The sequence below is a fragment of the Amia ocellicauda genome, chromosome 6 (genome assembly GCF_036373705.1).
Source record: "Amia ocellicauda isolate fAmiCal2 chromosome 6, fAmiCal2.hap1, whole genome shotgun sequence".
Lineage (NCBI taxonomy): Eukaryota > Metazoa > Chordata > Actinopteri > Amiiformes > Amiidae > Amia > Amia ocellicauda.
In genome coordinates this window covers 9978634-9991826 of record NC_089855.1, presented here as the reverse complement: position 1 = coordinate 9991826, position 13193 = coordinate 9978634, and the positions used below count along the sequence as shown (strand labels likewise).

The window sequence follows — 13193 nt, the reverse complement described above, 5'->3', positions numbered from 1 at the left end:
ACACCCTGACAGGATGCAACATTGAGCGCTTATGTTTATCATCCACACGTTTTTATGTTTTTAATTCAAACGGATATCTGCCCCACCGCCTAAAAATGCTTTTTGCATTACCTGCTTAGTCCTTTTTGTCGATTCGTCAGACAGGTTGTTGTACGTGTAATGGGCCTGAGTGATTCCACAGAAGAGCACAGCCACCACACCTGGGAGCACAGAGAGGAGGTTAATTCTGCCGCTACTGAAACAGCTTGAATTATAATTGGCCCAATATCACTAGAGTTAAATTACAATTATTAATTTGGTGAATATTTGCAAACAGCAACACACACTATCCCCATACGTACTTTGAAACTTAACCAAATAAATGCAAAGAGTATGTGACTTCTGTTATGGATTTCAGATTACTACATCAGGCGGTCCCACAGACGGACCCAAGTGATGGTTGGATGGGCCACAAAGATTCGGGATATTTAATATGACAACTGACCATGCGGTCTTACAGTAACACCCAGAAGACCCGGTTGGGCTCCCCGTGTCGGCGGCAGCTCTCACCTGTGAACCCGCAGGCCTCGGCCAGGAGGAAGGTGCTCCAGGACATGAGGAAGAACAGCGCTGTCTCCAGCAGGGGGAAGCAGTGCAGCTTGGTGAACTTGGTCACGTACGGTCACAGTTAAGGCACTTTCACAGCAGCAGGACAGGGCCCCTGTTTGGGGCCCCTAAACTTAAATAAACTGTTCAGTACCAGCACACACATGACTATTACTTTATGAAGTGAGATTCTGGTAAAATAATCTTAAAAATGAGGAAATGCTATCCCTCGTTTGCAGAACTACAATAACACTTTCTATCCCTCTGAAACAGTGACTCTGTGGTGTGTGGATGATTTAAAATGACGCAGAATGGTTTACGTGTGTGTGGTGGGGAGGGGTCACAGAAAAAGATATGAGAGCGGTGACCACTCCAGTGACGGCACCCATGGCGAAGGAGCCACTGAAGATGCCCAGGAAGATGCCCACCGATTTGAAGAAGGCGGCGGCGTCGAAGGCATGAGTGTTCCCGCCGGTGGGCTGGTACGCCACGATGGACCTGGCAGAGAAACGGCACACCCTGCAGTCACACACTGGCAACCCACTCTCCAGGGGCCCCCTGAATGGGACGCAGACTAGCAGACCACACTGAGCTGGCTAACCCAAGCCCGAGAAAGCTACATTCAAGTTTTCCATCTCCGTGAACTGAAGGCACCCACTTCTAGGGCAACAGCCGAAGAGCACTGCCTATTTGGCTTGGACAGACATAAGCACACACACCCAGACATTGAGTCAAACTTTGATAAAACTTTGATAAGATTACACTGCCAAGAAAACAACTTGTAGCCTTCTTAAGATGCTTAGGTTCTACATGAACGTCATATATATATTGCAAAGTTGTTTACCATGATAATATATACACATCTTATTGGTGGTTTGATAGAGTGGATAAATATTTTTTTTCCTATGCATTTGTTGTCGTTTTTTAGGATTAACATTATGACAAAGAAATAGGAGCGAAACTCTTGTAGACAGATGTAGTGAGTGGACTGAATGGAAATTTCCCACTGAAAATTTAAACTGCACTGACATTATCTGTCCAGCAGAGGGAGGAAGTGCACCACTCAAAACCTAGACTGCAGTGCTGCAAATCTCCCCCACAGCGCTCTGGACAATACAGCGCAGTGTTTCAGAAATGCAGGAAACGCTAGACTACCCCATCTGGGACATCCCTTCCAGGAGAGAAAACTCGATATTCAAATGGTGGCTGCTCTTGCATGAAAAAAAACACTTGTAAGACTCTTGTAAAGGAGAAATTCAGCGGCGCTAACAGAGCGCTGATCGAGCACACTTACGACGAGAGCACGATGGCCACCGCGTCATTCAGGACACTCTCCCCAAACAGGAGTGCGTACAGGTCCACATCGGCGTGCAGCTCATTGAAGATGGCCAGCACAGTCACTGTGAACAGACATGGACACGGTGAGCAGCCACAGCCGGAGCAAACGCAGCCCAGACGCGGCCGAGGACGGCTCTTAAAGCCAGCTGCGTTACTGTAACCACCTTGACAGAGCGTGCAGGTCCTTAGAGGAAGGGAGTTGTGGGTAAATTATGTCTAAAAGGGACGCCTGTGTACATAAACAGATTTCCTTCCTCTGCTTATCCTTTATTCTGTCCTTACTTTAAAACTGTTGGCATTGTAAAAACAAATCCTTAGACTGTAATGAACAATACACACAACTACAATGTTTGTCATCTGGGGTTTGGGGGGAAATCCAGTCTCTCTCTCTTCCTCAGTGGGGAGTGTCAGAGCGGAGCAGTGTGATGTGAAGTACCTGGATCAGTGGCGGAGATGATGGCTCCAAAGAAGAGGCAGTCTGTGTAGTAGAACTTGTCCGTCAGCTGCCCGACCGCCTGCATCAGCTTCACCACACCGTACATCAGATTGCTGCCAACAGGGACACCCGGCCTCGGGTCATTTATTGCATTTCAGGTTCAGATTCAACGTGTATTTAATAAGGAAGTTCTCACCATGGGGGTCGAGATGCACAGTGCAGTTCAGATACCCAGGCTTGCAGTTAAATTGCTTGTTAAAGTCTTGAGATCCTATGTGACCTTTGCAAAGGGTGGCAAGAGAATATTTCTCCAAGACAGCCCTGATTTGTGACAACTCAAGTCAATTTGGGCTTTGCAAACATGGGAAGCTGCCGGGTTTCCATTTAATCTGAGCTGAACATGATCCCCAGGGTACAGAGGAAAATGCCTGGACATTCTGTCATGAAATCAAAATGTTTAAATTGAAAAAGAAATACTAACAGGGCTGCACACGCTCACTACAGGCTCACAGGTGCCATCGAGCCACAAGGGGGTGCTATTATGTAAAATACCCCAGCAGCAGGACTTCAGGTCTCAGCCTGGGACCCAAGTGAAGGCCATCTCCAGTTGGTTCTCCTGGTAGCCTCCACATACATTCACTGTAGTTCTTTAAAAGCTCACAACCCACTCATTGCATGAATATGCATGAGACAATAAAAGAGTAAATTAAGCAAAAATATATCTTATGCTAAATATCTGTCACCCACATCCTGCTGGAAGTTCTTGCTTTGCCAGGGAGCCCAGTCTTCTATAATGCAGGCTGGCTTTTCATTGCACTGGGATAATCTCTCCACAACATGTGAGTGCGACTCGGGGGCAAAGTGCTTCCTGGCCATAGGATCAGTGTCCTTACCTGGCCTTCCTTAGTGTGAAGCACTCAAAGGAAAAAAGATTTACTCACCCAATTACAAAACACGAGAGCGCCGTTCCTAGGAATGCATACGTGATGATTGAACCCAGGTTTCTGAAAAAATGTCTCTGCAAGAGAAAACGCAATATTATGAATTTAGTCGTGTGTCCGAGATCTTCATCCAGGCAACCTTGCAAAGAACAACACAAAGTTGCGTCACGGTGCCATTCACACAGAAGTGAGCATGCAGTGAACTCCTGTAGGAGCACAAAAGGGCAGTGTGTGGTTTAGAGTGATCCTGCTCGAACCCCACCAAAACCCCAGATTTATGTGAATGATTTCACACGGTTTAATCAAAAAACAAAGTATTAAAATAATTACATTTATACATTGTTACATATTGAGTTTAAGATACAAATCAGAGTTGAGAAATCTTGAAATCACGGACGACCAATCCGGCACACGGCTGCTCGGTTACAATAGCAGGGCTGGGAGCCACGCGGGACTTCACAGTCCGCTGAACACGCTCCCAGGGAAACGCCAGGATGGATGCGCAGAATGGGAAGGAGGCTCCGTCAACAGCTCACAGCCGAGGAGATTCGAGAAGGAAACGGTGCTATGCTTCAGTGCCTTGGACACAGACAGGGAGAATGCCAAGGTGGTGCCGGTGGGAATACTGGGTTTTGTCAGAGAGAGAGGCAGCCTTCACGTACATTATATTCACTATAGCACACACAAGTTCAATGGTCACTGGGAAGTTTTATATCCCGTCTACAGTCAGACCAGTAGAATGGCTGCCGAGTGATTTCTTTGGAGAAGGATCCAGTCTAATCTAGCAGCTCAAACTTTCTCCGTCCTGTGAAAGCCGCATTTTTATTTACATAGAAATATGTTTAAGGCATCTAAAAGTTTGTAGTTTTAAAGGCACAAATAAAACAGACAGGTGCAGTATACAACAAATAAGTAGCATACTTCCTGTTAAAAATTAAGTTCTATTGAAACTACCCATTTGGTTTGAGCTCTTGTACTGTATTTAAATGGCCGTTAAATTCCACAATTTTGTCATCATGTCACTTGTTTAGATCACAATGATCCACGTAATGAATGAGTTATAAAATCGGTTAAGACTGTTAACGCTTTCCATCACACAAACCACACCCTTAATTTAATTCAAAAGACCACATCTATCTTTGCTGTTCACACACAGCTTATTTTGTGACCTACTTTCAGCTCGTGTAACAAATTCCCATATCTTTTATCCTCTGAAACCAGCTTAAAAATAAGTTTCCTCAGACATGAAACGGCACAATAAACTAGCACTCATAAGAGATTCAGGCACCGAACATTATCAGATATTTCATGGGCTCTACAGTACAGCTAACAATGCCACGAACAGCCTTCATTCCCTCTCGACAATCATCTCATTCAGCTTCACAGAAATGCTGTTATATCACGAACTCCAGTCCTTCAAACTCTCCACACGGCCAATATACAAAACCGATTTCTAGAAAATTTTAGATATAAAAAAAGTCAAATCGTATCTTCCTATAAAAGCACAGTTAGCAGCATTAAGGGGGTTACTGGAATATCTAGCTATAGAAACCTTGGTCTATCCGAAAATTCACAGAAAATCTGATTAAGAAACTATTTTTATACAGTCCAGTCCAGCAGAGGGAGCCCCAAATCAGACCCCATGTGTCCTTCAAGCGGCAATGTAACCAGGAGCATTAAAGCCAGATGCATCTCCAAAGGGAATGTGTCCAACTGGATGACATCTCCAGAAGCTAGTGAATAATCTGGAGTTTTGAAAATCGGATGTGTATCCCTCTCCTATCTTCAGAAATGTATGTGGGAGTTTTGAAAACTTTTGCATAAATAAAATAAATCCCAAAGCCATAATGCATTATCTAAGATGTTTTTCGTTTCACTAGGTTTACGGGATTTGGGAAATGATACAAGTGCGTCACACAGTGTAAGGACCCCTCGGGGAGTATGAACGCTATATTTGTATTTAACTTACGTTAGCAGAAAGAATTATGAAAGACTGTTTTTATGTGTCAATACACACAAGGCATACCAAAATAGCAGTATGGTTGTACTGTAGATTCATCACTGCTTTTCTAACGCGACTTGTTGGTTTCCGCTGTGATCATGAGGAGACCATTTCAGTACTTCAGGTTAACCATGATTTGCTTCTGTCATCTTGCAACTACCTTCCAGCTCAGCACAATCACCCTTTGAGACCTACTTTTATTTCCTCAAAGCACACAAATTAACCACTGTCTTGTTTAGTTTTTTTGGTTTTTTCTTTTAAGCATTTACAATGTATAGCAACAATCCTACAATCGCTATTATTGTAATCGTATTAAAATGCTGATTTTAGAAGGGATGCATTTAGAAGACTACTTGTTGACAGACTACACACCAACCCTCATTTGCTTGCAAATTTGAATACTAGCCGATTCAGTGTGCTGTGAACATTTCATAAAAATAAACTGTTTCAAACTCCATCATTGAATCGCTTCATTCCTTCTCCTTCACAATTGTTTATTCACTATAGAGAGGTGTTTAATGGTGTGATGGGAGGATATCCACAGAGCTCCACCACTTTTCTCGGGCTAACATACTTGACTTGGTTTACTGTTGATCACAAATGAATACACTCAGACCGAGGCCAGAGGGCTGTGATGCGGTCAGAGTCTCTCCTCTAGCGGACATTAACCTATTTCCTTCAACAAATGAATTGAAAAGAGGCTCTTCTCACTCAGTGAACTCAGTCCAGGATTCATATACATGGGGGGATGCTGCGGAGCCTTTGAAATCCAAAGGAAAGACAATATTCCTCTGAAAACCCATCTGGAGCTTCATAGCTGAGGTTTTTTTTTGTATTTATTTTTTTAAGTGTAAAAGCCTGCAATCAGCAGCAACGCCATGAAAATCATTGTCATAAAGCATGCAAAAAAATTCAGGAAATGCAATGCAGTGGGCTCTAACTGCTTAGGGTGACAATGCTGAAGCACATTCCATATCCACCATTGTCACAGCCCTTTTTTTATTTATTTGCTTGCATTGTACTCCGAATTAATGCATCATTAAAAAACAAAACAAGAACAAAAAGTCAAAATGGGCAAATGCAAGATCGCTCAATTCAACTGATCTCTGGAGAGCATGGGGAATACGAAACTAAAATACATTTGGAAGAAAACAGAATCTGCCCTGTAAAACCACCCGAAAGACAGAAAAATCCACTTCCTTCTATTAGATTGTATTTCAGTTGGCATGCAATGCGAACGAAACTCTGCCTGAAACGGATCACTTCCTATATACAGTGAGGGAAAAAAGTATTTGATCCCCTGCTGATTTTGTACATTTGCCCACTGACAAAGAAATGATCAGTCTATAATTTTAATGGTAGGTGTATTTTAACAGTGAGAGACAGAATAACAACAAAAAAATCCAGAAAAACGCATTTCAAAAAAGTTATACATTGATTTGCATGTTAATGAGGGAAATAAGTATTTGACCCCTTCGACTTAGTACTTGGTGGCAAAACCCTTGTTGGCAATCACAGAGGTCAGACGTTTCTTGTAGTTGGCCACCAGGTTTGCACACATCTCAGGAGGGATTTTGTCCCACTCCTCTTTGCAGATCCTCTCCAAGTCATTAAGGTTTTGAGGCTGACGTTTGGCAACTCGAACCTTCAGCTCCCTCCACAGATTTTCTATGGGATTAATGTCTGGAGACTGGCTAGGCCACTCCAGGACCTTAATGTGCTTCTTCTTGAGCCACTCCTTTGTTGCCTTGGCTGTGGGTTTTGGGTCATTGTCATGCTGGAATACCCATCCACGACCCATTTTCAAAGCCCTGGCTGAGGGAAGGAGGTTCTCACCCAAGATTTGATGGTACATGGCCCCATCCATCGTCCCTTTGATGCGGTGCAGTTGTCCTGTCCCCTTAGCAGAAAAACACCCCCAAACCATAATGTTTCCACCTCCATGTTTGACGGTGGGGATGGTGTTCTTGGGGTCATCCCTCCTCCTCCAAACACGGCGAGTTGAGTTGATGTCAAAGAGCTCGATTTTGGTCTCATCTGACCACAACACTTCTACCCAGTTCTCCTCTGAATCATTCAGATGTTCATTGGCAAACTTCAGACGGGCCTGTACATGTGCTTTCTTGAGTAGGGGGACCTTGCGGGCGCTGCAGGATTTCAGTCCTTCACGGCGTAGTGTGTCACCAATTGTTTTCTTGGTGACTATGGTCCCAGTTGCCTTGAGATCATTAACAAGATCCTCCCGTGTAGTTCTGGGCTGATTCCTCACCGTTCTCATGATCATTGAAACTCCACGAGGTGAGATCTTGCATGGAGCCCCAGACCGAGGGAGACTGACAGTTATGTTGTGTTTCTTCCATTTGCGAATAATCGCACCAACTGTTGTCACCTTCTCACAAGCTGCTTGGCGATGGTCTAGTAGCCCATTCCAGCCTTGTGTAGGTCTACAATCTTGTCCCTGACATCCTTGGACAGCTCTTTGGTCTTGGCCATGGTGGAGCGTTTGGAATCTGATTGATTGATTGCTTCTGTGGACAGGTGTCTTTTATACAGTTAACGAGCTGAGATTAGGAGAGTCCCTTTAAGACAGTGCTCCTAATCTCATCTTGTTACCTGTATAAAAGACACCTGGGAGCCAGAAATCTTGCTGATTGATAGGGGATCAAATACTTATTTCCCTCATTAACATGCAAATCAATTTATAACTTTTTTGAAATGCGTTTTTCTGGATTTTTTTGTTGTTATTCTGTCTCTCACTATTAAAATACACCTACCATTAAAATTATAGACTGATCATTTCTTTGTCAGTGGGCAAACGTACAAAATCAGCAGGGGATCAAATACTTTTTTCCCTCACTGTATGATAATTCTCTGTAGGGTTCACTTCATCAGCCTGGGCTACGTTGTAAAGCAAGCCTCACGTTATCCATTCACCATAAGACACACCAAGGTCTCCGTAGCAAAGTACAAGGCAATCAAAGATCACGTTGGTTTGTATTCTTTGTGAATGACGCAGAGATTGCAGTGATTTGCTCCGAGGACAATCCCCAACAGATGAAACACAGACAAACTCTCCTGCCCTCCTACACTTGCCAGGGAGGAGCGGGTTGCCTGGCAGAGCCCTGTGTGCCGTGGAATTGAGCATCAGAGGGTGAAAAGCTTTAAGCTGCCCTTAAAGCAGCAAACCTGCAGAACAGCTTTGCGTTTGCAGCTCCGGTCGGAAATCCACCTCTCGTATGAAGCAGCCAACCAGAGAGCAGACAAAAAGACGGTCTGTTCTTGAGCCTCAGTATGGGAACCTAACTTTATAGGAGTTATGAACACGGCCACAGCTGGACCAATATAGAAGGGCTGTAAATCTAAAATGAGCTGCAACACAACAAAATCTTCCACAGGCATTTCTCTGGTGTTCTCGCTTTGCAGGGACACCACCATCCCCCAGAGTCCCTTGTGCCGAACTCAGACAATAAGAACGCATTTAACTACCGTTCATTTCAATCCCTTACATTGTGAAAAACATCCCCTTTGGAAAGGTTCCCGTTTTCCAAGCTCCTGTAACAGCAGTCTGACAAAATAAAAAAAATGTTTCTCTCGCATACAAATACTTCCTTAAATGTGTCCCAGAACTACAATTGCTAGTTCAGCAAATGCCATCGCTGCCGAAATCCCCAAGAACACCAACAGCATATGCTCTGTATTCATCTCCAGAAGATACCGGGAATCACAGGGAGAAAACAAATGCAGCACACAACAATACATTCTTTGACAACTGAACTTAAAAAGCACACCCTGAACTATCAAGCAGACAAAACACGGGTCACGTTCGTTTAGCACATTAGGGAAGTATAGAAAACCTTCTTGCTTTTACTATAGGACGGTTGGCAATATTTCAGACAGGTCTACCAGTTCTGCTTGACGTTCGCAAAGCAACACTTTCAGTTACCACCTGCACTGCTTCACTGATCGATTTGTCAACCACAATGCAGAAAAGGAGGTGTTCATTTCCCTTCCCTGGTGACTCGAACTAACTGGAGATGCTTTTCCAAGTGCTCTCATTGTATTAAAAGGGCTTGGACAACAGCCAGACCATGAGTTTTATTGAATAAGGATGTACAAAAATAAACAAATCTAGAGTGGACTGATGGTATATCCACACCTTCACCCTCCATGAGCGACTCAGACATGGACAGTGAGCGTAAGCCGAAAGCACACATGCCCACAACGTACAAGGGGGACTGATATATGAGACGCATGAGGGGGACTGATAGCTCTTGAATGTCTTGACAGCTTTGGGCTGCGATTCAGGTATTCTCCATGCAGTGAATAGGTTTAGACAGCAACCAAACCAAGAGCAAACGCTGTCATTATTCCAAGTTAACTCAAGCAGGGAACCGAAAGACATCTGGTGTGCACTTCCTCCCAGGAGGACGGATTATTTTCAGCACACTAACTTTTGCTCTGATTAACCAATCAGGGCTTCCCCTGTAGCAAACAGAAACTCCAGCGAGAGTCGTCCAACGCACTGGCTCAGGTTTCCAAAAGGCACCACGTGGGCAGACAGACATCAATAACAGTCACTGCCTGAACATATACCGAGAGGTGCTTTCCTATTACGAGCCTCAGATTTGTAAACTGTTTTCTGACAGTTAATTTATATCACTCAAGTGGAGCCAGTGAAACCTATATTATTTTGAAAAAATAAGAAAAATAAGTGAATTCTATTGGACTGATCTGACCCAAGACAACAAAAGGAAAAGATGACTGCAAATTGATTCCCTTATAAAACAAAACATTAAATAAACAATCGTATGTAAAACTGTACAATAAATCGATTAAATTAAAAAAAAAAAAAAAAGGTTTTCGGTGTTGATAATGAGACATGCAAATTACCTTTTTCAAGCTGTATCCAGCATGGAAAATAATTGGAGGCAGTAAAATATTGAAGAAGACTTCTGGATCAAAAGTGACCTGCAAACAAATATAAAATTATATTAATTTCTTACGATATGTAATCCTTGTTACGACTATTTTTGAATGAATAAAAAACACCAGTATTGATTTGATAGCTCTCTTTTGTGTTCACTTTCATTCTGAGAGCCTAAAAATGAACAATACTTCATAAACACAAACCCGAGAGAGAACAAACAGAGGATATCATTCGAGATTAAAGAGAAAACACACACGCACATCCTACCTCGTACCTTAATAGACTTTGGAAGACAATCTGCATGTAAATGTATACCTGGCTCGACACAATTATGCTAGAAAATACAGGTTTTATTTGACCCAATTTGACTCAGTCTAGAAGATCATAAATAAAAATGTAAAAGGAAGACTACTAACCCTGGGCTATAGAATGCATTATTGATTAGGAGGCTGTATTATTACCCCACAAAGCAGGTGACAGCAGTGCCATTTGTTAAAATTTCAGTTGGAGATAAAAGATTAATAAGTGATAATAAAAAGGGGAAACAAGAGGCCTGGGTTTGGGTAAAGAAAGATACGGATGCTAAAAGTTACAAAATTGACAAAACCCCCACTGTTGAATCCGGTAAATGAGGTAGAGCTCACTTGATGCCTTTACCCCCAATAACCACAGACCACCAAGTTTAGCATCCAGGCCTCCAGAAATTACATGCCTACTAAACTCTTCTGCCTACACAAAAGTTGCACTTGAAAATGTGAAAGAAATAAGTCAATTTTAGACAGCCTCATTTTGGGTGTCCCCTTGATCATGCGTTGTGCAAGGCTACGGTGACCCACTCCAGTGAAGGGTACAGATCTCTACGCCCTACTAGCACTGTGAAACCTCCCTGCAGGGATAGCCCACTCTTTCGACCTTCATTCACTCAGAGGCTCGGAGCCGATGCAGGCGCCGCCGGGCCGCGCTGTACCTTGCGCAGCATGTCATTCTGCTCCACGTTGTGGATCTCCCTGGAGTTGATCTCGCCCTTCAGCGTGTACTCGAAGAACTTCCCGCTGATGTTGAGCAGCAGCGTGCTGACAGGCCGGTCCTGCAGGGAGCAGCTGGGGGGGGTCTTATGGTGATAGCTGGTGGAGGGAATGCCATAGCGCAAGATAACACCCACCAGCAGGCCTGACAGAGAGAGATAGAGGGAGAGAGCGGTTTCAGCACCCACAGGGACAACACAATTTGTGCAAAACTTGATCCAGATGACACACAAACAAAGGGAACAGGCTGCCATCATCACACCCCAATATCTCCTTGCTTTTGGGTGGATCTTCATAGCAGGAGGCTCCACCTTACAAGATACTGTAATGTGAGAGGCACAGACTCCAAAAGCAACTTTTGACATGGTTGACCAACATACAGAGATGTGAGAAAGGACACAAAACATTTTTAGCAATCCTCTTTTGTAGTGCAAGTGGTGACTGATCTGAATTAAGCAAAATAAATACATAAAATCTGAATTCGGTAAGTGGTGCACTTATATCTTATTCAAGAGTTTAAGCTTGCAAGGCTAAAAATTAAAAGCTATTTTAATTCTGCAGGTCTTTTATTGAATCCCTCTCTCGATGTCCCTCAATGGCCCATCATATCTCATACCTTAGGTATCAAAAAAAGAACAGAAAATGTGGCATTTCCTTAGCAGGGTCTGTAATCAGACCACTAAAAATGGGAAATCCAGGCAGGAAAGTACCTTAAAAACTGCCCATCAATAGAAGTCATTTGATTGAATAAACCACTTAGGATGCAAGATGGGGATTTTACATTTTGTAACAAAAATCACCTTAAATCAGACTTGGCTCGTTACATTTTATTTAAAACATTACTTTCTCCTAAATGGAAAGGAGTATTTGCAAGGCAGAACTTTAACTCAGTATTAATATACTCTTATGTATGCATGTATATATAATATATATCCTAATGCTATACAATGTGTAATACTATAAAATACTATTCATACAAGACACAGTGTGTTGTCAAACAGGTGTGGTGTGTTTAATTCTGTTAACAGAATGCAGGCCATCTGCAGTGTCAGATTACCTTCAGGCTGTTTGCAAAATATTTAAATAAACTTAATTTCTCAGTTCATTCACCTAGTATCTTATTTCCTTTGTTTGCTGCCTCATGGCAATTGAGTTTCTTTCACAGGTAACCCCACAGCACAAGCACAGCTTCATTAACACCTAGTTGTTTACAAACCAAGCTCTAAGGTCTAGAGAAATGTATAATCATTAGCGTTAGGTTTTGTCTTTCCCCAAGACAAGAGTTTTTGTGGTTTGGTCTAAAGGTCAGCACTAGATGTCCAATGACCTGTCCCATAGTTCAGCTTTTTCTCCTCTCATACGGTCAATGTCTAGGATTTTCTTCATCTTTCGCTCCTATTTTTCTGAATATTCTTCTTCCTCAAGTCAGTGTATATTAGTAATACTCATCTCGAATAGTAGGACTTGCAAACTACATCAGTGTGTCAATTGTCAACTGGACTGACATTGTTTGAATTGTATGAACAACTGCGATGTTGGTATTAACCCAAACCGAGATCTGTCCGGGTACAAATGCCAAAGCACACAAGATCCTCTGTACTTCCTTGACCTTATGTGAAATACATAATTCAGGTGCAAAACAACAACACTGTGGAATTTACTATTTCAAGTTTAAGCAGAGTACAGGGAGGCATGTACAAAATAAACGAAAACAGTCACAGAACCACATACCAAGCACATCCTGTTTTAGCTTTCTTATCAATGTTATTTACCATACCATGTGAAAGGTCTGCTTTTGCTATGACTATCACAATGTAAAAATAATGAACATTGTGTGTTGACCGGATATCTGCAACCTGGCCGAGAATATTGGGAAGCTCACACTGAAACACATCCAGAAGTTTGCTCCGACTCATTCGGAGTCTCTCCATCCAGGGCC

The 13193-nt window shown here is 42.8% G+C and overlaps 1 protein-coding gene across 2 annotated transcripts in view; it reads right to left on the bottom strand.

The window, feature by feature from the left end:
• Positions 1-13193, bottom strand: part of slc9a7 (solute carrier family 9 member 7) — a 44010-nt gene that overhangs the window by 22832 nt on the left and 7985 nt on the right. For both annotated transcript variants that reach the window (XM_066706073.1, XM_066706074.1), the window contains exons 2-9: positions 11197-11399; positions 10193-10270; positions 3301-3377; positions 2360-2472; positions 1880-1985; positions 943-1083; positions 550-656; positions 112-200 (exon numbers count right to left, since the gene is read on the bottom strand). In XM_066706073.1, the coding sequence (XP_066562170.1) occupies positions 112-200; positions 550-656; positions 943-1083; positions 1880-1985; positions 2360-2472; positions 3301-3377; positions 10193-10270; positions 11197-11399 (914 nt within the window). The remainder of the gene's footprint in view (positions 1-111; positions 201-549; positions 657-942; positions 1084-1879; positions 1986-2359; positions 2473-3300; positions 3378-10192; positions 10271-11196; positions 11400-13193) is intronic.